This window comes from Lampetra planeri, chromosome 41, assembly GCF_965212315.1.
Source record: "Lampetra planeri chromosome 41, kcLamPlan1.2.h2, whole genome shotgun sequence".
Lineage (NCBI taxonomy): Eukaryota > Metazoa > Chordata > Hyperoartia > Petromyzontiformes > Petromyzontidae > Lampetra > Lampetra planeri.
The window spans coordinates 5,108,307-5,134,608 of record NC_136147.1 but is presented as its reverse complement, the minus strand read 5'-3'; the positions used below and the strand labels follow the sequence as shown (position 1 = coordinate 5,134,608).

At 46.3% G+C, this 26,302-nt stretch overlaps 1 protein-coding gene across 6 annotated transcripts in view; it reads left to right on the top strand.

Moving 5' to 3' along the window:
- Positions 1-26,302, top strand: part of LOC144732111 (PH and SEC7 domain-containing protein 2-like) — a 187,813-nt gene that overhangs the window by 82,894 nt on the left and 78,617 nt on the right. For 4 of the 6 annotated variants that reach the window (XM_078613390.1, XM_078613389.1, XM_078613391.1 and 1 more), the window contains exon 4: positions 48-1,007. In XM_078613390.1, coding sequence (XP_078469516.1) covers positions 48-1,007 — 960 coding nt within the window. Of the gene's footprint in view, positions 1-47; positions 1,008-7,114; positions 7,332-26,302 lie in introns of those variants that run through there. The other 2 variants (XM_078613394.1, XM_078613393.1) reach the window with 1 other exon arrangement.

Here is a 26,302-nt window from a genome sequence, read left to right as displayed (position 1 = left end):
TTGAATGCTAACTGTACACCACTTAACACCGCAACCTTCCCCTGCAGCCTCATGATGCGTGAGATCCGGCGCAGCGTGGAGCTGGTGCCAGGAGAGGGTGGCGGCAACGCCGGCATTGCCGGTGGCGGCAGCGGTGTCATTTGTGCCGAAGATCCCAGCACCGACGCCTTCAGCCGCGACGCTGAGAGCATCCTAGAGGCTCACCACGAGCGCGGCATGTCCTACTCGAGCATGGACTCGCTCGACGTTCTCAGCTCGGCCGCCCCTCCATCCGGTGAGCCGGAAAACGCCGCCGCCGCCACCGACGACGACGACGAGTCCTGCTTCGATTTCTCCGAGGCGACGCTCACGCCGGGGGTTCGCGAGTGGATGATGGACGCTTCGGAAACTTCGCCAGTTCCTGCTCTGAACTTCGCCGGCAGCCCGAGCACCTGTGCTCCGTTGCGGGCGTTGTCCCCCCCGTCGGCGCCGCACGACGCGGGCCGCTCGCCCCAGCCGCGGGGTCGGAGCGACGAGCGGACGTCGCCGCTGGGTCCGCCTCGCGACGCCCGGCGAAGGACGGAGGGCGATAGCTCTGCGGACTCGGCGGTCTGGGAGCAGAAGGCCGCAGAGTGCCCGTCCGGCGCGAGGAGCGGCGACTCCGATGTGACGCAGGCCGAAGAGGGTCCGACGGTCCCAGCAGTTCGTGACGCAGATCGTGACGCGGGTCAAAGAGACGGGGAAGGACAACGCTCATTGACCGCCGCCGACGTGAATTCCTCTTGCGAGCAGAGACGATCGAAATCTTCATCGCCGGCTTGCGTGAGCCTTGCGAGCGTTCCCAACCGTGCCTTTGCCGGGCAGAAAGGGGCCTTAGAGGGAGGCCTGACCAGTGCTTTGAGCGCCGAGGTTATCTCCCAGCATCAATCGGCGGTTTCAAACAGCCGCTCGGAAAACGTGCTGAGCAGTCGCGTGACAGCGGACTTGGAGCAGGGAGAGATTTCGCCAGGATTATCGTTATCCATGAGGTGAGCTCATTCTCAATTAACATGATCGTTTGATTTTTCTGGACCTGTGAATTGTTGGTTTTGAATTCGTTGGATCCGATACGAATTTTCATGATTAATTTTACTTTGGTTTTAACCTGAGTTAGCTAGTGATGTTAAGGCAAACTATGTATTAAATACATTTTTGAATGCCTTTTTACATAAATCAAGTCTTCATTGATTTGACCATTGAGGTCCCATGATTCACAAATGAAACATTAATGATTCATCTATAACCAGACAAGGCTCTATGAAGATGTAATATCACTTGTGAGGGTGTGAAAAAGAGCCAATAATAGTCACAATGGCATTCTTAAATTAGCATTTGTAAAAAAATTCGACAATGAGTCTTAACAGTGATTAAATGAAAATGGTTAAAATACTACCGGGTAAAAAAAAATGTCCAGTAAAATAAAATTAATGGCAGGAACAATAACCATATTTCAAAGGGGGGTTTGGTGGAAGCTCATTGCTGACGTGGGAGTGTGTGAATTGATGTGCAATTTAAAACGAACAATATATATGTTGTGGCATATGTGACATAGGCGTATGTTGGGCATACAACGTCCTGTTTTTTCTCATCTTATATCTTAACCTCATCATTGCCAGCTACCTTAACCCGCAACGATCATGCAGGTCTCACCGATGCCTTGACTCATAACTCTCCACTTTTTCCTGCCCTGAGTTGTCTTTGTCAGGTGTTGTATACCAGGCTTTACGAGTCCATAAAATCACATTTTCTTAAGTTACGTTGCGTCCCAAAAATTATCTGCACAAAAAAGAAACCCGACGCTATTTAAATTACAGCACAGCTTTTAGTCGGCCACCTTTCATCATAGCCATGTCAACTTATTAAATGGACCATGTCTATGGCATTGTGAAGGTCAAACAAAACAGTGTGGCCCTCTGCCAGCTTAATCTATCTGGTGGATCACGTGGCATGCCTCACCGGCCAGGGCAGCCGCGGAGTACGAGCAGCAAAAAGGGTGGGTGCGGGGCTGCGGGGGGGGAGGATTACAGCGTTTGGTGCAAACATGATGGGCCGGTTAGGGGGGGCACAGCCATTGTGGGGGGCACAGCCATTGTGGGTGTCGTGGGGTGTCCAAACAAACCACCCAACTTTTTTTTGGATGTTTTTTTTGTTCAGTCAGCATTTTTATCCCTTCAACAAGAGAAATGCTGATTCTGCCGATGGACCGGAACGTTTAAATTGACAGTAGCGCACGGACAGTTGCTTCAGTGCTGAGTCAGTGGCGAGTGGTTGCCTTGGGTTTAATGTGATTATGGTGCTGTAGACCGTCTCTTTTCTGGGGCCGAATGGGGTGATGAACTTTTGCAGATCTCGTGTGGAATCTGACCAATAAACAACGGGAACCGTTCGCTGCTCGGAAACTCCCAACTTCCACAGTACACCTGGGAAGCAAGCAATTGGTGCCATGGGGTTTTGTGATAAACGCCCTGCCCCCAATGAAGCGATCGCTGATTCGAGTATTTTGATATAATATGAGCGTGCATATTGCGGAGGATTACTGTTGGTCTCCCTGATTTAACACTGCGGGCTTAACAACCATGTTAATACCTGCCGCCTGCTTCACATTGGATGTTGAAAGATCCCGTGGCGTCATTCGCAAGAGTAAGCCGTCGTGTGCCAGCGTCGGGGTCCAAATTTGGCAAATTTGAAACTGACACCGCTAATGACAGGGACTTCTCTACTTATGAACATTCGACTTCCGAACTTTCAGAGATACGAACAAACTCGTCCATATGTCTGGTTGCCTGTTCGGACCGAGAGTCGTAAGTTCAACTGCCGCGCAATCGATGGCGGTGGTGGCATCTGCAGAACATGAAGAACCAGTGACATCTACGGGACATTATACAACTTTTAAAACCATTCCCCGTGTTTAGTGTACATGCCGTAACAGCACGTTTGGAATCGACAGACGTAAAGTTGGACTTACGAACAAATCGATTTACCAACAGACCTCTGCAATCTAACTCGTTCGTAAGTGGAGGAGTCCCTGTATTCAATTGGGGTTAAACATAGCAATGATTGCCCCTCCACCCGCCTACTGGCAGGGTCATTTCCCTGGCCACTCTTGCGAATGAGATTATCCTTGGTCTCTTGAGTTTTCACCTGCTTAAATAAAATACACTTGGTGGGTGTCGCCCGGTCCACACACTTTGAACCAATGTCGGTGAGAAAACATCCACTCACAGAAATGCCACGTGACTGATGGGATGTGGAGTAAATATATAATGTAAAAATATAAATTACGTGTATCATTATATATACATTTTTAAAATAAACACGTATTTCGATTTAAAACTTTCGTGACTGCAGGGATTCATCTTCTTGGTTCTTTCGGTAAAGTCACGTAGAAGGAAAATAATAAAATAATTAAAATAAAACATAATTAAATAATTCTCACGACGTTTCGACAGACCTGTTCTCCACCTGAAGACGGCTGCTTGCGTTGTGGCCGAAACGTCATGAGAATTATTTTATTATGTTTTATTTTTATTATTTTATTATTTTCCTTCTACGTGACTTTACCGAAAGAACCAAGAAGATAAACACGTATATTTTATGTCGAGAGACAGGTATGGAAGGAGGCGAATTGTGCCCGCTTATATTTTTTTAGTATGATAAATCGTCGTTCCACGCGTGACCTTTGACGCTGCACGCTGCTGATCTCCACTAGATGGCCCTGTACTCCCCACTTGCTGCTTTCGCCAGCAGTGTGGTTTTACGTCAAACTATTTTTTTTTCATAACTACATACCTCGAATACAGAGCAGCGTGTGACCCATTTACAGAGCAGACAGCCTCTTAAAAATGTAAAGAAAGAGCCAACCCAGCTGTTATAATTACCACATTAAATGTCCCCTAATGGATCTTCGTGAGAAAATGTGAAGTCGGAATTAATTTGATGAATGATCCGAGCGATGTCGAGGTGAACATCATACCTCCACAAAGGCGATGTGTCTGCACACGCAGCAGCAGGAGCAGCAGCCCCCTTCCATTTGATTTGCTCATAAATTTTACATGGGAGCAAAAGCCTATTTTTAAACACGCCCCAATCTCCATCGCTCTGCAGTATTTATGAACGTGCCCGATGCTTTGCTCATCAGAGAAAGTTTATACGTTGCTTTCCGTTTGTTTAGATGCACGTTAAAGATTTATTGTAAACACGCGCACACACAGTTAGACGCCTTGTATTGCGTACTCTACTTTTTAGAATTGTTCTTTTTCAGCCGTGCTTTAATGGCCCTTGTTCGTGTGTGTGCTACAAAGAACGACCTTTACCCGAAAAGTCACCTGTATATTATATATGTTTTTGTCATTTTCTTGGTTCTTTCGGTAAAGTCACGTAGAAGGGAAATAATAAAAGAATTAAAAAAACATAATAATAATTTTTTTAATTTTCTTATTTCCCTTCTACGTGACTTTACCGAAAGAACCAAGAAGATGAATCCCTGCAGTCACAAAAGCTTTAAATCTAAATGTTTTGTCATTTGCAAGCTACACAGTGCTATTGATGAATGTGTTGAGTTTATTTTGCTAATTGTGCTTGTGCATCAGTGGCGATGCATCATCACCCAATAACTTGTTTAGGAAACAAATCTTCACCACCGAGAATTGTCTTGACTTTTCTCCATGTTGCTATCAGCGATGACATTGCTAAATATATATTCAGGACAACAGCTGGACTTGCAGATCTTGTCAACTGTAACTTAAAAATATTTCTAAATAATATTTTAAAAAAAAACTTTTTTTTAAACACGCTTTTATGAAATGTACCGTACTAGTAATGGAAGAACTCCACGACTCCAGGAAGTGGCCCCGAAGCTTGCCACAACGTAAGGGGACCGTGGCCAATTACAGCCAACGTCAGTTGACCGTGGACAATTAGACCCAAGCCGAAACTTAACATATTAAAAAGAATGTTTAAAATTGTATATATATATTCTGTGATAGAATATAGTATTGTCATCAGTATGACATAAGTATACCAAGTTTTCAGTCGATACCATATTGGGAAGTGGGTTAAAGTTGAGTTACAAGATTTGAGGATACAACAACGACAACAACAGAGTGAGTTAAATGAAAGCGTGTAAAAAGGGGGGCAAACGGTGTAATTAGTTCTGGCAGTAGATTTATAAAATTCAAAAGCGATTGGAGGTGCTATTTTTTTAAAATGTAGGTATCCTCAATTACAACCAGGTGATAACCATTGTAGCCTCCAACCATATTTCAATTGCACAGCATGAAAAGTACACGTATAATCTGATGATTAGGAGGGAGGGATGGGTTGACAGGGGTTTGAATTGACGCATTGGTTAGCAGATGCTGCGTTATGAACTCCTCGACCTCAATTCCATTCGCAGCCATGGCTTCTGACATCGGTGGCGAGTGATGATAATTGAACTGACCAGTGCGTGTTGGTGAACCTCCCACCGACCATCTCGGTCAAACAATCCCAATGACCGACATGGCCATCGCTCAGCAGCAGATTGACAAAAAAGGGGGGGGGGGGCCCGTGATCAATTTAGTCACCGTAATTGGGCACAAATTAAAGCCAACCAACATTTGACCACGGAGTTAACTGATTGTGTAAGGTGGAACAACGGTTTTAAAGAAAAAATGTTTGCACGCAATAAATTATTGCAAGCAGAATTTGAACAGCAATAATGTCACCGACATATGTCACGCTGGTAAGGGGCCATCGATTGAGTAGGAACGCAAAAACCTGTCAATACGTTCCTTCGGAGTGGGCAGGTAGGAACTTGGTTGGACAGCGCATTCGTGCACGACAAATATGCACGACAGACAAATAATCCCTGGTGGGCAGTGTGGAACCTGTTGTTCCTACCTGTAAAATTTTCCCCCTACCCCCCTCCCTGTACGCACGCCGACTTCTTACACCCCCCCCCCCCCCCAGATATTTAATGCACGCAGAAACGATCAAGGATTAATAATATTAACGTGTTTACATAAACAGATAGTCCACCGCCGGACTATCTAATTTGAAGGCCAATGTAGACAAATTATTATCGAAGCTTCACCTCCCCCCTCCCGTTTCCTATGCGTACATTCTCAGTAGACCCCCCCCCCATACGCAAGCGAACGCATTTGGGTTAATCCCCCCTCCTCTCCTCCCTCCCCTTCTTCCTCCCCCCCTTCCTCCTCCCCCCCTTCCTCATCCCCCTCCTCCCCCCCCCTTGCGTACGTACTAAATGGATTGACCCCTAACCCCGCGGCGAGGAGACTTTGTACCCCCCCGGAGTTTGTGGGAGGCAAGTGCACACGTGGCACGGGGGGGGGGGACATGGGAACAGCAGCGGCATCGGCAGCGGCACCGGCGGCACGCAACTGCCGTAGAGACGCGACCGGGCAGCGTGCTCGCTGTGCGGGACTGCCGCTGCTGCTGCTGCCGGAGCATGACATCACCCCGTGCGCGCGACCCGGCGATGAGACTTAACGCGCACGCCATTGGCCTGCCGCCAGGTGACGTCACGACTTCCCCCCCCCCCCCTTTTTTTCTTTTTACCAAATCGCGGCTTGGGATTGGTCGTTGCCGTGGCGACGAGGGCCGCCCGCCCAGCCCTTGGCTCGTGGCGTCAGGGGGGGGGGGTTGTGAGACCAGGAAATGATCGCGGCGACTCGTTCGTGTTGTCAAGTCGGTGAGGGACGTCGCCGCTTTGCCGCTTGGACTCGTGTCGAGAAGGAGAAGGAGGGGGGACAATACAATAATCTCATCACGCCTCGACTGAAGTCATCGCTTGATAAAGTGTTACACACACGCAGAAAAAGGCCAAAGCGGGCGTTAGCCTCCGTGAGATTTCAACCGCTAATGCTTTTAAATGGACAGGGACCGGCGTTCATTCAGTGCCGTTTGATACCAGCGATTAATTACTGCGAGCTTTGCGCAAAGTTCACTTTTGATTAAGCGGCCACGTGAATTGGGTGGTGGGAAGTGGGGGGGGGGGGGGAGAGGCGATTAGGGAATAAAAAGGGGGGCTCATTAACGTGGCCGAAGCCGTTGCAAGGGGGTGGTGGTTGGTGTGGCGTGGTGGGTGGGGGAGCGATTTGGTTATCGCTGGGCAACGAATTGATAAGTACAGAGAGATCTGTGCTTGGAACGAGTCAAGTTTGTTCTTTCAGTTCTAGATTAGAAGTTCTTTCAGTCCGGCGGTAGCCGGGCGGCTCTCCGTTCTCCGTCGATCAACATCGCCCCGCCGGTTTCCACACTTGGCTGGCGTGAATGACGGGAGCTGGCGTGGGTGTGCTGCTACCTCGCCTCAGGTTCGTGATGGAAATGTGTTTTTGTTTTCCCACTATATGGGTTGTTCTTCTTGGTTCTTTCGGTAAAGTCACGTAGAATGGAAATAATAAAATAATGAAAATAAAACATAATAAAATAATTCTCACGATGTTTCGGCCACAACACAAGCAGCCGTCCTCAGGTGGAGAACAGGTCTGTCGAGGAGACATAGTCTGAAACATTCAGACTATGTCTCCTCGACAGACCTGTTCTCCACCTGAGGACGGCTGCTTGTGTTGTGGCCGAAACATCGTGAGAATTATTTTATTATGTTTTATTTTCATTATTTTATTATTTCCATTCTACGTGACTTTACCGAAAGAACCAAGAAGAGGAATCCCTGCAGTCACGAAAGCTTTAAATCGAAATATATCGGTTGTTGTTCGTCACCACGTCAGCCAATGGGGGGGGGGGGGGTGCTTCGTGGGACCAGAGCGGCGTTTATTCAAGAGGAAAGCGAGGTGTGCACGCATTTTATACGGGGATTTTTTGTTAGAATTTTTGATGGTTTTGAATTTCCATTTGCTCATTTGGTTTCGGTGGAGTCTTTTTATTATTTTGATGAGCGTGGCACAATTTTGGAATGCACCAAAAGTGCGTGTTGGTGCAATATGTTGTTGATTTCGTAGCACGGTTAACAACAGCAACAAAACATCTGCCATGAAAAAAGTGGCGATGGCCTGAAATGTCACCTTAATTTTTTTCCTCTTTCAGAGAGTCTTGTTGAAAAATGTGTCGCGTTGTTTTGCGCGTGTATAAATCTTACAGCCGGTGAGTGAGCGAATCGAGTTCTGCATTCGTAACCACATCCCTTTCGGTAAATCCCCAACATTCTCGTCGCAAAGTGGCATGAATCCCATTCGGTTGGCTTCCTGTCACAGCGTTCCGTGTTGCTTCGGCCGAACCCAGCGGGCTCACCACCACCATGGCACCTTTTGTAACTTGTTTAAACAGTAGCCAGTGCAGCACAAAGGTCGCAGAGAATGGCCTCAGCTGGGGTGTGGATGCAGTAATATTTCGCAAACGTTGTGTTTTTTTTTAAAGCACGTGCGACGAGAAGGGAAAAGTTATTTTGAACGGTACCGTTGCGCAAACTACATTTGTACCACTTGTACAACACACAGGCGGAGATGATGAAGTAACACCTCTTTTACAAAAAAAAACACGGAAATTCTAAACTTTACATAACTTGCTGTACTCAATTGTAGTTGACAAGGCCGAATGATATTTTAATGTCGGTTGTTAATAGATTCTGGTTGAATGTGCACGGTTTAACACTGCTGGGGACAGACTCTGATAAGCATCACGTAGACATTCTTTATAAAGTCTGCTCGGTAGAAGGGACATTGGCCATTCATATTGTATTGTAAAGTAAACTTTAATGAATAATGCGGTGTTGTTTGTGTGGTACAGTCAACTTAGTTTGCCTGCTCCTGAGTTGTTTCACCAGAGATACTTCTAAATTAAATATAATTGTATTCACTCCAGCGTCAAGGGCAAAATTTGTCGAGCGTTTTCATGTCCAGTGAAAAGCTTCGGTATTTCAAAGAGATGAACACCTTCCGGCCACATCTTGCCATGTAATGTACGGCCCATATAATGTACCTGGCCACGCTGGTCAGTGTGGGTCGGTTGAAAGGGGGGGACCCAGAAACCTGTTAAGATATCGCTCATCGCAAATGTTAACCATGACCGGGAATATAGTTCATAGCCACCGTTCCACACCATCTCTCTGTCGGGGAAAAACAAGTTGACGTAAATATTATGGCAATTACTCCCCGCACAGACGCCGTAAATTGGTCTTTACTTTATTTACGCACCGTTTACAAAGTTAAGGTCACGTGTATTCAGGAAGGGTGGAGTGGTAACAAAGCGGTGAACAAACAGCGCTGTGAACCCAGTGGCCTGGGTTTGATTCTCAGCCATGGGTAGCGTCGATGGCTCGCGATAGCCGAATCAGATTTGGGGTTCCACCTTTACCAACCTGCACTGAGCAGCGTGGTGACGGATGGTCGGACAACCCTGCCATCCAACATGGTGTGGAGGAGGCCTTCATCCAGCAGTGTGATAAAGAGCTGAAAGGAAAGGCTGCCGTAATTTACACATAACAGGCATCGGCAACGCGTATTGAGTTTGTGTACGGCATTGCTTTTTTATTTTGAACGGGTTCCCATGGTTTTTATGGAGTTCCTTTGTCAATGACACCTGGTTATCCAGCTGCATTTTGTTTTCCAAGCCTGACTGCTGACGAGATCCAGGAAGTTCAAATCCGGTCCATAGTTTTGCTCGCTTAAACAAAATGCTTCTTGATAATATTGGTCCGGTAGAGGCAGTAGGCTGAGAAGTGAAACATTTAAATTCATTTTTATAGACACAACACTGAGTTCAACTACTTGATTTGCACCCGTAGTACTTGAGGTGTGCGTAACATTGAGCCTGGGGTGCATTCCTGTTTGGTCAGCTCTGGCAGGGCAGCTTTGTTATTACCTCGGCTCTCGTGACCGCAGTCACGACTCCATAACCACAGACTTATTCCCGACCGCGCATGGCTTTATAGAGTTTCTCTGAACTTTGTGAAATCACGTGGAGGCTAACTAGAGCCCGCTGTTTGAAAGGAAGTGCGGATGGTGTGGCCGGCTCCAATGTTACCATTCCTTCTTCGTAGCAGCCGTCCTTACAAAAAGGAAAAGCACTACGCTAATTGAAAGTTGAGGGCTTTCTAATGACGTGCAATTCTCAACTTACAGTTTTTGTGGACATGTAATTATTATAAGCATATGAGTTGACTTAAGGGCAAGTTCAGTTAAGGCATTGCTACTATGGCTTGTGCTACACCCATGTGCACATCATACATTCTTCCACAGAAATGTTTAAGGCGTTGTATTTTCTGTTACATACTGGAACACATGAATTTGTCAGAACTGCATTGTACATTATGATCTAAATTCTGAGATTCCATAGATAAGCAGAAAAACATCTTGATTTTTTTGTCCAAAAAAATCGGTGCTTTTTTTTTACACAATCAGCTCCACGGGCCTTCTGGGAGTGAATAATGTAAGCAGCATTGATTCGGCACAAGCAAACTGTGGACTGGTTTCGACACACAGTGTCTCATCAGCCGTCAGACTTGTTTGAATCAATACTGGTGAACTGCCAGATGTGATAGGCAAGGACTCGCTTGAAGATACGGTGTCCTGAGTCTCGTTCGGTATTTGTATAGAATGTAGGGCGGTGGAGGAAAATGTCATCTTTTCTAAGTTCGAAATGGTGATGGGACCATTTTTTGTTATTTACCACCCTCAATAGTGGTTGCCAATGCAATGTCCATCTTAAAATCATGCCCGGAGACATATTTGTCCCAAACAACGTATAATAGCAGTTAATGAGGCTGCAATGAGCTATGTTTAATTTAGCAGATTTTAATCTCTTAATTGTTGTTCTTTATGCTAACTGTAGATGACTGGGTTGGATTGTTAAGCGCTTTGTGAGGTCCCGATCCTGTTGTTGTCCGGCGTAGCCTTCTCGTATGCCAATCCTTCGTGTCAAACCTTATTGGAATCATTGAGAGAATTCCTCTTTATCTGCAGTGAGTGTATGGACGAACGTCGCAGACCCTAATATCTGCTGGGTTATCCATGAATTTACTCCACTTACCTGTGGGAAATGATTCTTGCAGAGGAATGCGATAATAGGAAGAATAGGGTCATGGGCAACAGGAGCTTCCGTGGACCCTATAGCTCCTCCAGATAATAGGAGCCGCAAGTTATAGACTTGCGGATAAGAGGAATTCTTCTGAACCTCGGTGCATGAGCAGGTTATATCCACAGGCTTGATATAGCCGCAATAGGAGGGCACAGTGGTAACAATTATGCGTCACGGCAACAAGGGCCTGAGTTAGATCGCCAACTCGAGTGCTTTCCTGTGTGGAGTTTCTATGTTCTACCCCACTTCTGCATGGGTTTTCCTCCGGATTTTTCTGTTTCCTCCCCATAGCTAAAATAAAAAAAAGCCATACAATGTAACAGGTGTTGGCCACAAGCATCCCAGTGTTTAAAAAGTACACGTGAAAATCTCTCGATTCGGGATTTACATGCAGCAACAGCACCGCCCTCCCCTGTCAAAACTTGTTGTTCGCATTGTCCCATTTCCACGGGGTCAGCCGCTCTGTTGCTCGTTCTACGCGTTGCCCTGCATCCTCCTTGCCTTTAGCCAGCGCTGACCTTGACCTCTCCGATCTCCTCTCTCTCCGCTCTCTCCGTCAGATCTTTGGTCCGCGAGTTTGATAACCGTTGTTAGTCGGTGCGTTGATGCAGCGTGACGTCTCTATCGCGAGCCAATGCTGCTAACCACACTGCCACACAATGTACGCCGCAATTTCAATACCCGTGGGACCAGAGCTGTATCTTGGTGCCAAAACCTCGTACGCCCTTCCAAAGTACAGCAAATAAATCCCAATTATGGTAAAGTAAACCATCCTTGCATGTTTACGTTCAAATATCGTAGTAAGCGTTTTAAAGAACGAATGTCCCTCTGGTGGTAATAGTCTGGGATTAAGGAAACGTGATTGTGCATGTACAGCCATTTTTGTCAATCCCCTGCTGGATGAGGGCTTCCTCATGCCATGTGGGTCACGGGAGTTTATTTGACCATACTTCACCACGTTTGTCAGTGTAGGTCGTGATGATGTTTTTTTTACAGAGTACGGCTTGATGTTTCTCCGTGTTTATCTATCTTCGTGAAAGCAATCTCTGGATTTTTCTTTAATCTGGCACGGCTCAGGGGCGATCACCATCTCTCTTGCTACCCACATTGTGGCTGTGTTTCTGTTGAAATATCCTCAGCGAATTGGCCACCGCAGTGTGCCACAGAAAAATTGTGGAAACAAGAAACGTGCCCCGCCGAAACGACCCAGTGAATTATTTTGCCCCGGCAATGTCTGCTTCTCTTGCACTTACTTACAAGCTTGTTAAACGCACGTGTTTTGCAGCCACGCCTAAAACATTTTTCAAACATTATGAAATGGCTGGCTCTTTCGTTACGTGCCGAAACTTGTTTCCGTCAAATACGCGTGCGTCTATACTAACTGATTTCTATTTGGTAGCAAAATGACCTGTCTGAAAAGACACGATGGTCTGGTATATTTTGGAGGTTTTCACAACAGCAAGATTTGGAACATACTCTGTTTCCCTTTGTTATAGTTCATCTGATTTTCAATTACAATAATAATCATACACTTATACAGCCAATATTAACCTATTCTTAAGTGCCCTTAACTCTCACTTTTACACTTTAAATGCCAAAAGATACTTTGGCTTTATGTAGCATCCAATGCATGAGGGTCTCTAAGACTTCAAATGGCAATCTGTGTTGAATTACAATTTAACTGCTTGCCCTTACGAGCGGTGGTGATAGGGAAAGTTAGCAGTTAGGAGTAATCGTGAAAATTGCAGACAGCTCAAAGTAGAAACGTGCATCTATATTATTTCTAGTATTTTGCTGCTCGAAATTTCCGCATGATAAGCCAATTTGTTGAGCTATCATTTGTGGCCAGGTCGCCTCTGAAAAATAAGCGAATAGCTCAGTGGGCTTTACCTTATAAGATAAAAAAAATAGTTTTGTTTTGTATTTAAAGTTATTTCTTTACCATTTTCATTACTTTGTACTCCTATTGTGTTTTTTGTATTGTTTGTTGTAACGTTTTTACCCACCCCAACTGGTCATCTGTGAAAAAGAGCTTCATAGCTCATCGGATTTCTCCAGTGTTAATAAAAATTCTCATTATGATTTTATCAGTTAGGAATAATGGTGGAAATTGCAGACAGCACAATAGGTGAGTGCATGAAGGCAAAAGGGCACGATTATGACCGGAGGCTGGATCCTCCCATGTCACCTGTGCATAATGTCACGTCTGCATAATGTCACGTGTGCATAATCCGTGCTATCTTGTTTTAGACTGGCAAGGTTCAATATTGTGGCTGTGTAAAGTTTCGGCAGCGATAGAACAATGCAACAACTATTTGTCGATTTCATCCTTGTTAGGAGTCATCTGTACAATATAGCCTCCATTGCCTGCTGCCACCTTCTGCCTTTATGTGGACAAGCCCTCGCTCTTCACTGCAGGGGGCAGTTTGGCCCGGCTAAGGGTCAATAAACCAGTTCTTATTTGCTTCAGGCCTGCTGGAACTTTCCTGTATGATACATCTTTCATCACTTGCAGACAGTTTTATAGTATGTTCAAAGTATCTTTGCTGCTGCGTGGATTTTTCGTGGTTGTGCTCCGTGTGGCTCTCCGATGCGCTTTCGGGGTTGTGCCGCGTGTTGTTCGGTTCGCTGGCCGACATTTCACTCTCTCCCACGTGCTTGGAGCTTCGGCAAACTTTATAAGGAACTGATTAGTCCCTGAAGAAGCTCCCGGCAACGCGGAGCGAAACGCCAAACATGCCGAAAAACACATCGCCGAGCTATGAGGTTTATAGCTTTGTCCAGCTCCCGTGACCACAAAGCATCAGGAACTGTGTGGCGTGGAGGCTTCATCTGATAGGTCGGATGTTCCCGTGCGCTCATCCATCTCTTACGCGGCAACATTCCTGCGTGCGAATGTGCTTTGTGCATCAGCAACCCCCTCCACACTTCGACCGCCGTCCCCCACCCCCACCCACCTTAGCAGCGCCCACCCTAGCGTCGTTAGGTGGGAGACGATGTGTTGTATAGCCAGGTGCCGGGGTTAGCCAGTTCCTGTGAAGAAATTCCAACAATGCTTAAACAGGATTCTGAGCACAATATAAAAGGAATTAAAACAAAAGAGCTTTTCGTACCCGTGCGAATGCCCAGGATATTGCTTTTTTCACGCATTTTTTTTTATTTAACCCTAACTTTGCCGTCGCGTGGTGTGTGTGTGTGTCACGGCGTAGCGTCACCGTTGAGTACGGTGAAATTCCTTTTCCCCCGCTGCCATATCAACCGTGACGACCATTTACACGCAGACACAATTGATGCGCAAAATATCTATTTGTGGACGCATCATGTATGTACGTGTACGATACAGTCCTTTTATCAATCCACTGCTGGATGATGGCCTCCCCACACCGTGTGGGTCATGGCGGCTTGATGAAGCAAGCGTGGAGTACAGACATTGGAGTATGGTACAATACAGCGATGGATTTATCTTCCGTCTGCTCCTTCTCACATTGTAGTCCCCACAGTACCGGACAATTCTTTTGATGCGTTGCGGCCATCGAATTCCTGTCTAGATTAAGCCGTGCATTGCTTCTAAGGTGTTGATGAGATCGGGAACATTCTGGGTGGTTTATAGACTACTGCGCATATCTATCAGTGTGTCGCCATAATAAGCACGAATTAATGCGAGGCCCATAATAAACACTGGGCATGTTTTACATGTTAACAATGAGCGCAGCTTGTGGCCACGTTGCTCAAGAGGAAGGCCATCTGTCGCAGGAACACGTGCCATATGGGACCCATAGCACACGGCCCATAACAGCCATCACATAATGGGCTATTCATCACACAGCGCGCTATACTGTTGGCTTCATTGTCGTGGAAGTTTATAAAAAGCAGATTAACGTACTGCTGTACGAGCGTTTTTTTTGGCCCTTTGTCAATCCTTTGCTGGATTCAAGGCTTTCCCAGGCCACGTCAGTCATGGGTTTGTTTGGCCATGCTTCGCCACACTGCTCACTGCAGCTTGCTGAAGTGGGGGAGCCCATGGTCGTTGAGGAATATTGGCCAGGTACAGGAATCAAACTCGGGCTGCGGTGTTCAGAGTGCAGTGCGATAACCACTGCACCGTCGTTTCCCCCCCAAACTATGTTATATGGATTTACAAGTGACGAATGTTTGGCTTAGCTGTGTGGAACAATTGGCTTATACCATTGTGACACTTAATGGGTATGTTTTCATGCCGAATTGACCTTGTTATTTCCTGTAAAGGAAATGACTTGCAAACTGTAATCTGAACACACAGAGATGGACATCGTATGATAATGCACATATACCTTTTTCTTTTCCAAAAACATTTTTTATTTTAGAACCGAGATGGCAAAGATATATTTTTGATCGTGTAAAAAAAAAAAGTTCCGCAGCCCGAGACGGCACTGTTAACAAATTTAAAAATACGCACGTGCCACACGTAATGCAGGCCACACATGCCATGCCACGCCACAGCCCGCTGTCGCTAGCTGGCATTCTTTGGCAGAGTGTTGCCAGCAGGGAAAATATTCTGGCTGAGTCATTCGTGTGCGTCCGGGTGAAAGGCTGCACTTCACGCAGCCTGGGTGGGGTCTACGAGAGTCTAGAGAGCTCGCGGTTGCTCAGCGGTTGTGTGGTGGAGGCCGTGGGGCGGTGGTAACGGGCGGTAGAGTTACTGACAGTGAGAGCGTTGCTGGCCTCAGTCAGCTGCTCCGCCGGCTGGCCGGCCGGCTGTCTCGCTGACTGACCGACCGACGAGCAGCCGCGGGCGGATAAAAAAAAACGCACGCTCGGTTGCTGGCATGTGCCCCGTTGCCCGGTCTTGCGTGCCCACACCTCCCAGAGGGAAGAAGACGGCGCGAGCTCAGCAGCAGTGGCAGCGGCGGACATGGTGGCCTACATGCTGTCGTGGTGCGGTGCTGGCCCCTGCCTAAATGAATGCGGGGCTCTGCCGATAGCGGAGCCCACGGAGCGCGGCCGCCTCTTTAGTCTGTAAGTGCGATTTGCGCGCCGCTACTCAGGCCACTGACAGCGTCGGGCTTTTAACTTTCTGCTGGGCCTAGCGCTGCCTCTGCTCGTGGATTGATTTTTTTTCCACCGGACCAATGCGCTCGCGTCGCCGTCGCGCACCGTGTTGCTGTGATCAGAGGTGTAAATTAAGCGCCCTGGTAATTTGTTTCGTGTTGCCGCTTGTTTGATTGTAATTTATTTTTGTTGGAGCACAAAGTAGGGGTAACGTGAACCGCGAAAATGAAATGTTTTGGGGTGCGCTCTGCACCACAGGACTGTGGGGGTGTTTGTGATGGTCAGCTGACTTGAGTTACGTGATGATATTGGGCGGCCGGGTGGCGCGACGTTTACAGTCGTGCCGCACAACAAGAGGGCCTTGGCTTCGATTCCTCCTCTGTCCCACCTCTCTGTGGGTTTCCTCCGGCTTCTCAGATTTCCTCCCATAGCTAAAAGACAAGTACAATGTTACTGGTATTGGCCAAACATGCCAATGCAAATAAATTACCTGCATATTACTCAGTTGAGATAACTTGGTGGGATCCTCCTGCAAACGACTCTCAACACCCATTGAGATTTTCCTGGGTAAATAAGCATAACGATAATATATACGAATACAATTATTGTAATGAAGGGCTTGCGCCTAATTAATTTCACTCGGGGATAATAAGCTGGTATACAACTACTCGAGAGAGGAGCGGGGTGGGTTTAGCGCATTCATTTTTGGGCTAGAGGTAAAATCGTTGGTGAAGTGATATTTGAACAAGTCCTCGGACCTCACCGCCCTCCGTTCACAGCCCACACTGACAGTTGTGTTGAAGTATGGTCAATAAACCCACAGTGACTAATGTGGCATCGGGGAAGCCTTCATCCAACAGCACTTTCACAACGGGCTTTATAAGTACTCAAGCCTAACGCACACTTGAGTACTATTGTGTTGACATTCCTAGCGTGCAGTGAATAGCAGCAATACAGTTCAGTGATTAATAATAAGGAGTTTATTTAAGCTGGCACTATTCTTTACATGGGGCTTGCAAATCGATTAATCGTTTAAAGTGTATAATAAGAGACTAGTTTTTTTGTATGCAGGGGTTCACATTTTAAGGGCCGCACGTTGAGCGATTTGCTATTGTTGGCAATGCCTCGCGCACAACGTTTTCTAATGATGCATCGCAACGGATGATTTGTCGCTGCTGACGTTCGACTCGGGAATCGCATATGGGGCAATCCCTCGTATATTTTTTGACAAATGGCAGCACAAAACGCACCAATTTGGCGCTGTTTAAGAATCAACATTCAATGCATAATGTGATGATTAGTTACAGTAAAAGGTAAAGGTGCAGGTCTGAAATTGCTCGTCTGTGCCACGGCTGGCGGAAGAAACCTCCACCAGCGAGAGTTCAAGAGAACCTCTCTCGGATATGAGGCCGACTATTTTCCGCTGGCCTAGACGTTTTGTAGAGGCGGAAGTTGCCACACTCTACCACACCACACGTGTTTTGTTGCCCTTCCGTCTCGCCTCAAATTAGCATGGTTGGCTACGTACGGTGCAAAAGAAGCTCAACATATACGTCCGTGATCTGCCGATCGACCGACTGTGGTAAAGCCGTTTGTACCACTGGGTGGGAAGAATCGGGAGCGATTTTAAGAAACTTGCACCGTTTCAGTTGCCACGATGCTAGGACAACACTGGCATACTTTTGCTAACGAGGTCACTCTCGCCGGTGATTATTACCGATTGAGACTTTCCTGGTTCATCGAGTTCTCACCCGGTTAAAAAAAAAACTTCGCTAATAGCATAAAACGTTATGCTGGGTTACAATTAATCATAGGTTGAAGTCACTAGAGGGTGTCTTCTAGGACTGAACTTAAATTAGCGCCCAAAAGTTACTGCTAATAACGCTCACAAGTGGTGTTTTGGTGCTTGTGAACGTTATTACCAATGCGTTGTTTTGGGCCCTTTGTGGTACCTTCACATAGAGCAATGGGGAGCGAATCGGGACCGGTGGCTCTCGGTGCATCATCTCACAGCAAGCCTTTACCAGGGCCGGGCCGGCTCGGTATCCCAGGGTCTGCGTGCTCGGTTTCGTTAGCGAGCTGAACACGTTCACATCCGCACACACCGCTCTCGGAAATAAATTAAGTTGTAGTGTCTTCGTGGGGTTAGCACGGGAGGAGAGATGGCGCTGATCAGTGGCGGTCCCACGCTTGAGTCAACTTCAGTGTCGTGTTCTATTTGTTCCGAATATTATTTGACATTACTAATAGATATGAGCTTACGGTGACCTAACGTAACCTAAGCTGCTTTAAGTGCCATTAGTTGATAGATTGATGCATAATTGCTATTTAAAGTACAGGGTGATCCAAATGTAGTGACCCCTCCCCCAATTAATTGACCCCTAAAATAGTTTTCCTTTGCATATTAATTTCTTGTTTTAAATAAACCTTGCTTAACCAAATATAACGTTTTGGAGAATTAAATGCGGGTCACAAGACATCTGGACCGCCCTTACTACATCTGTCTACGGGCGGTAGATGGGGGAAGGAGCGAGCGAGGGAGACGTGGCAGCAGGGCCCCATCCCATGGAACCCGCGTGCATCGCGAAATGTTTGGGACAAAATCCAAGCAAGCCGTGCTGGAATGGCCCAGGAAGACTATTCTTGAGCTGTCAAGCTCTCTCACCAGCAGTGGTAGGAACTTGGCATACATTCCATCAGAAGAGTGTGCCGAGGTCTTCTTGGCATGCCCTCTGAATCGCAGTTGATCACGGGGTACGAGGTGTACTCGGCTTCACCCCAGCTTTGATTATAGTGGCAGGGAATCTCTTTTTCATCACAACGTCTTAAAAAAAAGACCCCCCCCCCCCAAACCACAGCAGGCAATTAGAAAGGCAATCCCCGCTGTGCACTGTAGCTCGGCCTCTTTCAGAGGCTCCCGGCGTGCAGCGGGTTTAATCGCGGTGGGATTGAGAGATTGATTGCCCAAGTCAAAGTTACGGTGAAGTGAAGTGGTGGGGGGCGCTACAGTCACTAATCGGCTTTTTTCTTTGGCCGCTGACAAATGAAACGAATAATGGGTTGTGAAAGTGCCAGATTAGCAGTGGTGGGGTATGTGTGTGGAATCTGGTGCACGGGAGTTCACGTGGAATTGCTGGTGCCGAGCACGCGCCAGTGTGAGAGGGGAGGGGTGGGATTTGTGGGCTTACATGGATGAGGAAGGTGCCAGATTGGCAGCTGTGGGTGAAGGGCGGGGCAGGCAGCTTGCAGGAGCTGATTTTCCCATTGTTGAGCCACTTTTGTGTTCCTCCAAATAACATTGTTTGACACCAGGTGTTGGCGACGTTGCAATTTAGTGCGCTCGAGGGTGGGCGTCATTGCGGCCACGCAGGGCGGACCGAGAGAAGGCGTCACCTTACTCGAGAGAGCGTGTCCGTGATGCACGGGTGTGGACGATTTGTTCAATGAGCACATCCACATGCTTGTTGGAACATGTTTGGACACGTGAGCGTTTGTATGCAACAGGTCAGACGTTTGAACTGCAGCAAGGGAGAATTGCGCTCATCATCATCTTTGTCATCGGTCTCGCATTTCCCCACGGTTGCGATAGGGCATTGAAATTGAGCTGGGAACATAATTCCATTCAGTAAATGATGAGAGTACCCCATCACAACAGAATAATAGTGCAGGCTCGAAAACCCCACGTTCAAAGCAAGGCACAAAATTATGTAGGAAGCATGCAGTCATTACTCTTTGGTAAAGTCACGTAGAAAAATGATAATAAATCACGACGTTTTTTTTTCTACGTGACTTTACCAAAAGAACCAAAGAGAGTATGGATTCCTGCAGTCACGAAAGCTTCAAATCAAAATCATGCAGTCTTTGTGCATCATGCAACAACAAACCTTCAGAATTTCCTTATGAAATTCACTGTGATCCCTCTTGTGTTATATCACCATCCAAATTAAATAACTTTGAGCGAATGGGACCTCAAATGTGACCAATGCACTTAATCATATGCACAACAGCTGTGTGCTTTTGACACTCTTTTTGTAGCTGTATAACCGAGCGGTACCAAAGCTGTGTGCCAAGCCAGCTCGGCACAGTTCAGAAGGCCCCAGGTTCGTTTTTTTTCCACCGCGGAAGCCGAACCGTGCCACTGACGCCGCACGCATTGAACGATTCGAAACGGAGCATTGACGGTGTAGCGCCGCTTAGTTCTGGCTCAGCACGGCAAATGGCCAGTGGAAAATCGGCCAGAGCGTGATGCCTCTGCTTTGGCTCTGCTCGAATGTTCCAGTGAAAAAGAGGTGGAAATGTCTGCACTTGTTCAACCTACTATGCCTCCCAATGATGCCTTTCATGAAGTGGAGTAAATTTCAGATTATGAATCGGAACTGCTTGCTGTACCCCAAACCTTCGACGTGTTAAACACAATTCTGCTTGACCTAAATTTGTTTTCACACGCATCAATTGCTGCATGTATTATACCAAACCCACATGTGGGTGGACATATGTGCGTGTGGCAACGATAGTCTAGTGGTTTAGCGCACTTGGCTACGAAACTGGTGACCTGGTTGAATTCCCGGCAGTGGCTAATATATCATTGCTGAGTAAGATCTGAAATGATCCTGGGCTTCCCCGTAGGTCGACATAGCTTTAATTGAGGACCTTAGTGCCGTGTGCAAACGTAGCGTTGGTGAAACAAAGGTGGTCGGGTGTGGTGCTAAACCACACCCACCCCCTAGTGTGCCGTGCCAGTCTTCATAGGTGCTCGCTTAACGGTACTTTTACCAAACAGTCTATTTACGTGATACATTTGTAAGCGGCAGTAAACAGGTTTATTTTTTTAGCATACCATGGGAGTATTCATGGCGATGAATTAATGGATCGTTTGTGAAAATTCGTTGGCAACAATTATTCATAACGTATCTGATCATACGTTTATCAAAGGCTGTAGGCCTGACGGTGAAATCGCATACATGGGGTAGGAGGAGTTGCAATGCATTTGCCCTTGGGTTCTGGTGTATTGTGAATTGTGTTTTTTTTCATATTTATTATTTTATGTTAGCTTCCTGACTGCTGGGACCCTTCCCTTAATTATTCTTGGTGTCACAGTGGTTTCCTTCCCATTATTTTCTGTAGTTTATTCTCGTATTGCCACAAAAAGCACCGTAACTCGTGCCAAGTAAAGTATCAAACGTCAAACACTTGGGCTGTACGGTGTGCCGAGTGAAGCTTCGTATAATTCGGGCTGTAATGTATTCCGTTTGCTTTTGCTTGGTAAAGCCTCACTTGAGCGCAGTGCGTTTCTAACGCACTGCTGCATGGGGAACCTCCTTCCCGCACCGTGTGGGTCGCAAGGTTTATTTGACCACAATTCACGCACACGCTGGCCAGTTTCTTCCCCGAGTATAAAGTCTTCATAAAAAAAAGCGTAACCGTCTTTGCCATTTTATTTTTGTAATTGGTTTTCAAATGTTTCAACGCACACAGTCCCTCTCTTGCATTTGGCATTATGTTCAGGAGCTGAATTCCAATGTCGAGATCTGCTAGGCATGATGAGAGGGCTTTCAGGAGAGTGTGTTTTTTTTCTCTTCATCAATTGAAGGAGCACAGATTACAGTGGTCTCGGTGTGTCTCTGGGTTTACTACATGGTCCAAAGTTTGGAATACATGGCCGCAGCCACACTGTGGCTTGTTTTTAATGTATCTCTATGGGTCTCGGTGTGTCGCTATGGGTTTACTACATGGTCCCAAGTTTGAGTTGCATGGCCACAGTCACACCGCGCCTTGTCCTTAATTTTCCATTTACGCAGGAGCTGGGCGCTGCGGCCTGTTGATGTTCACGCACACAGTAACGTATACACACAGCCCCGTGATATGTTTTTTTTATTAAGTTGACTTTCTAGCAGTTACCATATTTTTACAGACTGTAGGATGCTCCGGAAAATAAGACGCATCCCCTGAACTTGTGGCCCGCTGTCAAAAAAGGTTAGGCAGATCTGTGTCACACAAAGACAGAGATCCCCCGTATAACCTTAACAGACTGTTTGGGCAAGTGCTGTTAGCGATCACCTATGAAGGCCAGCACGGCACACGAGGGGGTGGGTGGCCAACACCATGTCCGGCCCCCTTTGTCTCCCTATAATAAAGGTTTTTTTGGGTTAGATCGCGTAAATATATAAATGTGTCGTTAAACCCGCCACCACCCGACACAGCCAATTAGTATAGTAAAACATTTGCACACTGCACCAGCTGCTCATTTGAGGGTGAGTCGACCTAGGGGAGGCCCAGGACCAGTTCAGATAATCATCACCGGTGTTGGCCGTGAGCGGGAACCGAATTCGGGTCGCCTGGTTTATAGCACGCTACACCACCACTCCCCACGCACGGCGGATTTTAAGAATGCTCCCCCCCCGGCCTGACCTTCGCTTTAAATACAGGAAACAAAAGTGCGTCACGGTCCGGCAGCCGCGTTGTGGAATCCCCTTGTGTCCTCTCTCAAAGTCGGTGAATTCGCCATCAGGAAAAGCTCTTGAATTCACGCTTGAAGTCAACTACAGACACATTTTGCCACTGTGAGTTGCAACTGTGATATGATGGGGGTTGGTAGGTAGGTAAGTAAACAGATGGTTTACTCGGCAAACAGGCAAGTATGTTGGTAGTAGGTGAGCAAATACGTTGGGTTAGTGGATGGTTACGTAGTCAAGAAGGTAGGCAGGCAGGCAAACTCTGAAATTCCAAGTGTGATATATCCTTCCTTTGTATAGTTTTAAATAATGATGATTAACACAATTATGTTATACAGGGTGCTTCAAAATGTTTTTAACACTTCCGAGAATTTGCAACAATACCACAGGAAATGTGCCTCCTGGCTCTGGAGACCACCTGGAGAAGATTCCAGGCACGTGTTGACAATGATGGCGAATAAGTGGAGACTCTTTGACTTTTTAAAGCTATTAACATGCATTGTTATCACGTTGCAGTGTATTATCCGTTATTTTTCCATTAAAAACGATAGTCCCATGTAAGTGTTAACATTTTTTGAAGCACCCTGTATATTTAGTTTCTTCTTTGATTGTTTAATTTATCCACATGCGTACCTTCCTCTCTTAATCTTCCGCCAGTGCCTGTCTCCCAGCTTGGATTGGGTTGGTGTGTGAATGGACATCTATGAGAAGGAGCTTCACAGCTCATAGGGAGGAGGGGGAGGTTCTTCCACTTTAAAATCAAATGTCTACGTCGATCCATCCACGGCTAGTAACAAGTGCACCACTTCATCTTCTATGCTGCTCGTTGCGTTACTTGTGAGCAACTTGCCCGTCCGTTCACGCCGCTGCACTCCAGGTCATCAGACGCGGTCAATTGGAAAATTCCAGATTGTCTGGTGGGTTCGAAATAACACGCTAAGAAAAAATATATATATTCGGTGAATTGGGTTGCACTCACTGAGCAAGCCCGGGCTTGTAACGCAAGACGGCAAGCAGAACAGAGGACATTCAGGGTTTTTTTTGCAGCCTTATCGTTAGTCGGCTTCTGGGTGCAAGTCCTGCAGGAAAATAAATTGGCTTAAGTTACTCGTGCGGTTTTGTGTTTTGTCTTCCGTCCTCTTGATTATTTTCTCAAAGGGGTGGTGGGGGTGGGAGTCAAAACCCCCACTTAATATGAATTTATTCTTAACAATTGTTTTCTTTCGCTGAATACGCAAAAGCGGCGCATTTTTTCTCACAATGTTCTGTCTGTGCGTTTGTCAATGATTTACTTAACTTTTTTTTAAACGACGACATCATTTACTCTGGAGTACGAATAATAGCTTTCTTGGACTGCTCATTCTTGGCAGCGAGGATTAGAACTGTGAGCACAGGGCCGGGATTGTTCACTTGCTCACTCCAACGCTGGAAACGTTACCCTCCGCGGCCATGGAATGCACAGTGAGGGTCTCGCATTAACTTCGAGATTCATGGGTACGCCTCGGCTGTGTGTCTGGGAATGGAAACAAACACGACAACATGTTTTGGCCAGTTATTTATCAAACGTGCGAAAAAATATGCGTGGTTGTTGTGATCTTTCTGGTTGCATCGATCGCGTTGATCGGCTACGATAGTTCGGTGGTTTGCTCTACGTGCTGAGAGCTCTTTCAAAAACTCAGGCGTGTGGAATGAATGGTAGGGCAGACATCGTGCCAAACAATCAGAATAATAATCTTTCTTTATCCTGGAAAAAATCCGATGAGCAATGAAGCTCTTTTTGTTACATATATCCAGTAAACAACATCGGAGAGCAAAAATATATACTCCACATTCGTCATTCACACCGCATTCATTACCATTATCTACATCAGTCATTAATCAATACACTGCTGGATAAGGGCTTCCTAAAGCATTTGCCAGTTATCGCGATTATATTATGCGACGTAACAATCCACATAGCGCCGGCACAGGAGCCGATTCCGTCGTTCCATCTCCACAATGGGTGTCCTCTCGTGCACCTTCCCGTGACCTTTAGAATCGATATTAATAAACGATGAATCGATCCATCATTACATCTCACCGTTACCCAAAACGTCAGCTTATTACCTGATGTAATATTCTGTTACATGGACGCGTTTATGATGAATGTGATCAGTATATTTTTTTTATTGTGCTCGAACACCATGGCCACATCCTGTGCCCGCTTTAGGCTATTGCGACTGTGAAGACATTTCAGACTTGCTGCAGCTGAAACTTTAAATTAAAGGCTGTCCCAGCATCGTATTGTCATTAATGTCAAGATTTGTAGTTCCTTAGCACGTTGAGACTCGGTGATAGATGTGTGTGAATAAAACTGAGATTGCAAGCCATCGGTCTAGCAAAAGTTCCTTAGGCGGGTTCAACTGCCAATTGCTGATGGATAGGGAATTACCAGTGCATTGGCGATGAAGCATATCATTAAATCTGTGAAGGTGTCTCTCGCTTACAATTATGAGCCCAATCACTGCCCCCTAAAATCGTGCGCAGCACCATCTCTCTGTTTCTCCCTGTCCATTCCGCAGCCCGCCGTTCGCTTTATTAACCCTTTCCCGTTTCGAGACATCTGCAAGTTGCAGGGTGGGTGTCCTGTCCCCCGCTGAATCTCAGAATGCCCAAGCGGTTCAGCATTCATTTTATTTAGAGAGGCGTAGTAGCGCTATTATTTTTAAAGAAATTGTACTCACCGCAGAGAACTGTAGCGACACGACCGCACTGTATGATAGCTGGCGCCAAACTGCCAAGCGCCTTCCCGCATGGCATTGTGGGAGCCTCGGTACTGAAAACATTATTTTAATGTCATTTTTTTGTTCTTACAGCTCCGTTCCGATGACATACGTGGCACCCCCTAATGAGTAGTGTCTCCATTTACTGGTGCACGTAAGCGTAATGGAATCGGAAGGGAAAAAATGACATTAAACAATGTTATCGGTACCGAGGGAAAGGGTAAATCACAACAATTAGCCATTCCCTTTCGAGTCACAGAACGCGATGCAGGGAGAGTTCTCGGAGCGGGCACTGTGTGTGCTCCGTTTTCTTACCGTCTTCATGTTCCCTCGCCGTGTCTTTGTCTGCCAATCTCCATGCCTCTTGTCAGTATCGTACTTCTTTCATGCTGTCAGGTTGTGCCTACCCACCCCCCAACATTATTTCATTCCACCGCCTTTGTATCAAGACACAAGGCACCGGTGCCAGCGGTGCGGTCGAGATGCAAGATCGTATGTAGCTGTTCATGGGCATTGGTCATTTTGTGCCAATTTCATTTCCCAAATTCCACATTTGAAATTAACTTTCAATGAATTTGCAAACATTTGAACGAATGTATTAGAGTATTAAACACGTGTGTTTTTTCTCAGTAGTGGGTGACACGTCGTAAGAGAGATACAATCATTTTTTGTGGTTTATTATCTGGCAGAGTAAATTCCGTTGATAAATGAACAAATGGGTATACTGCTGAAGAAATATCATAATGAATAATAATATTTGCAAAGTCTCAAAACTCAATTTCAGCAGGGTCCTGCTTTGAGATATTTGGCCAGTATCATTAATTATTATATATGTGCTGTGTGTGTTATGAAGCTTGATTTCCCAGAGATGAAATCGCTATTACATTTGATTTGTTTAATCTTAAGTAACGCTGTTGGTGTTAAGAGTTTTTTTCTCTCTCTCGGTTTCGTATTTTCTGTATTTCTAAGTTTTTTTTGCACTGTCTCGCACACTATTTCATGCTTATT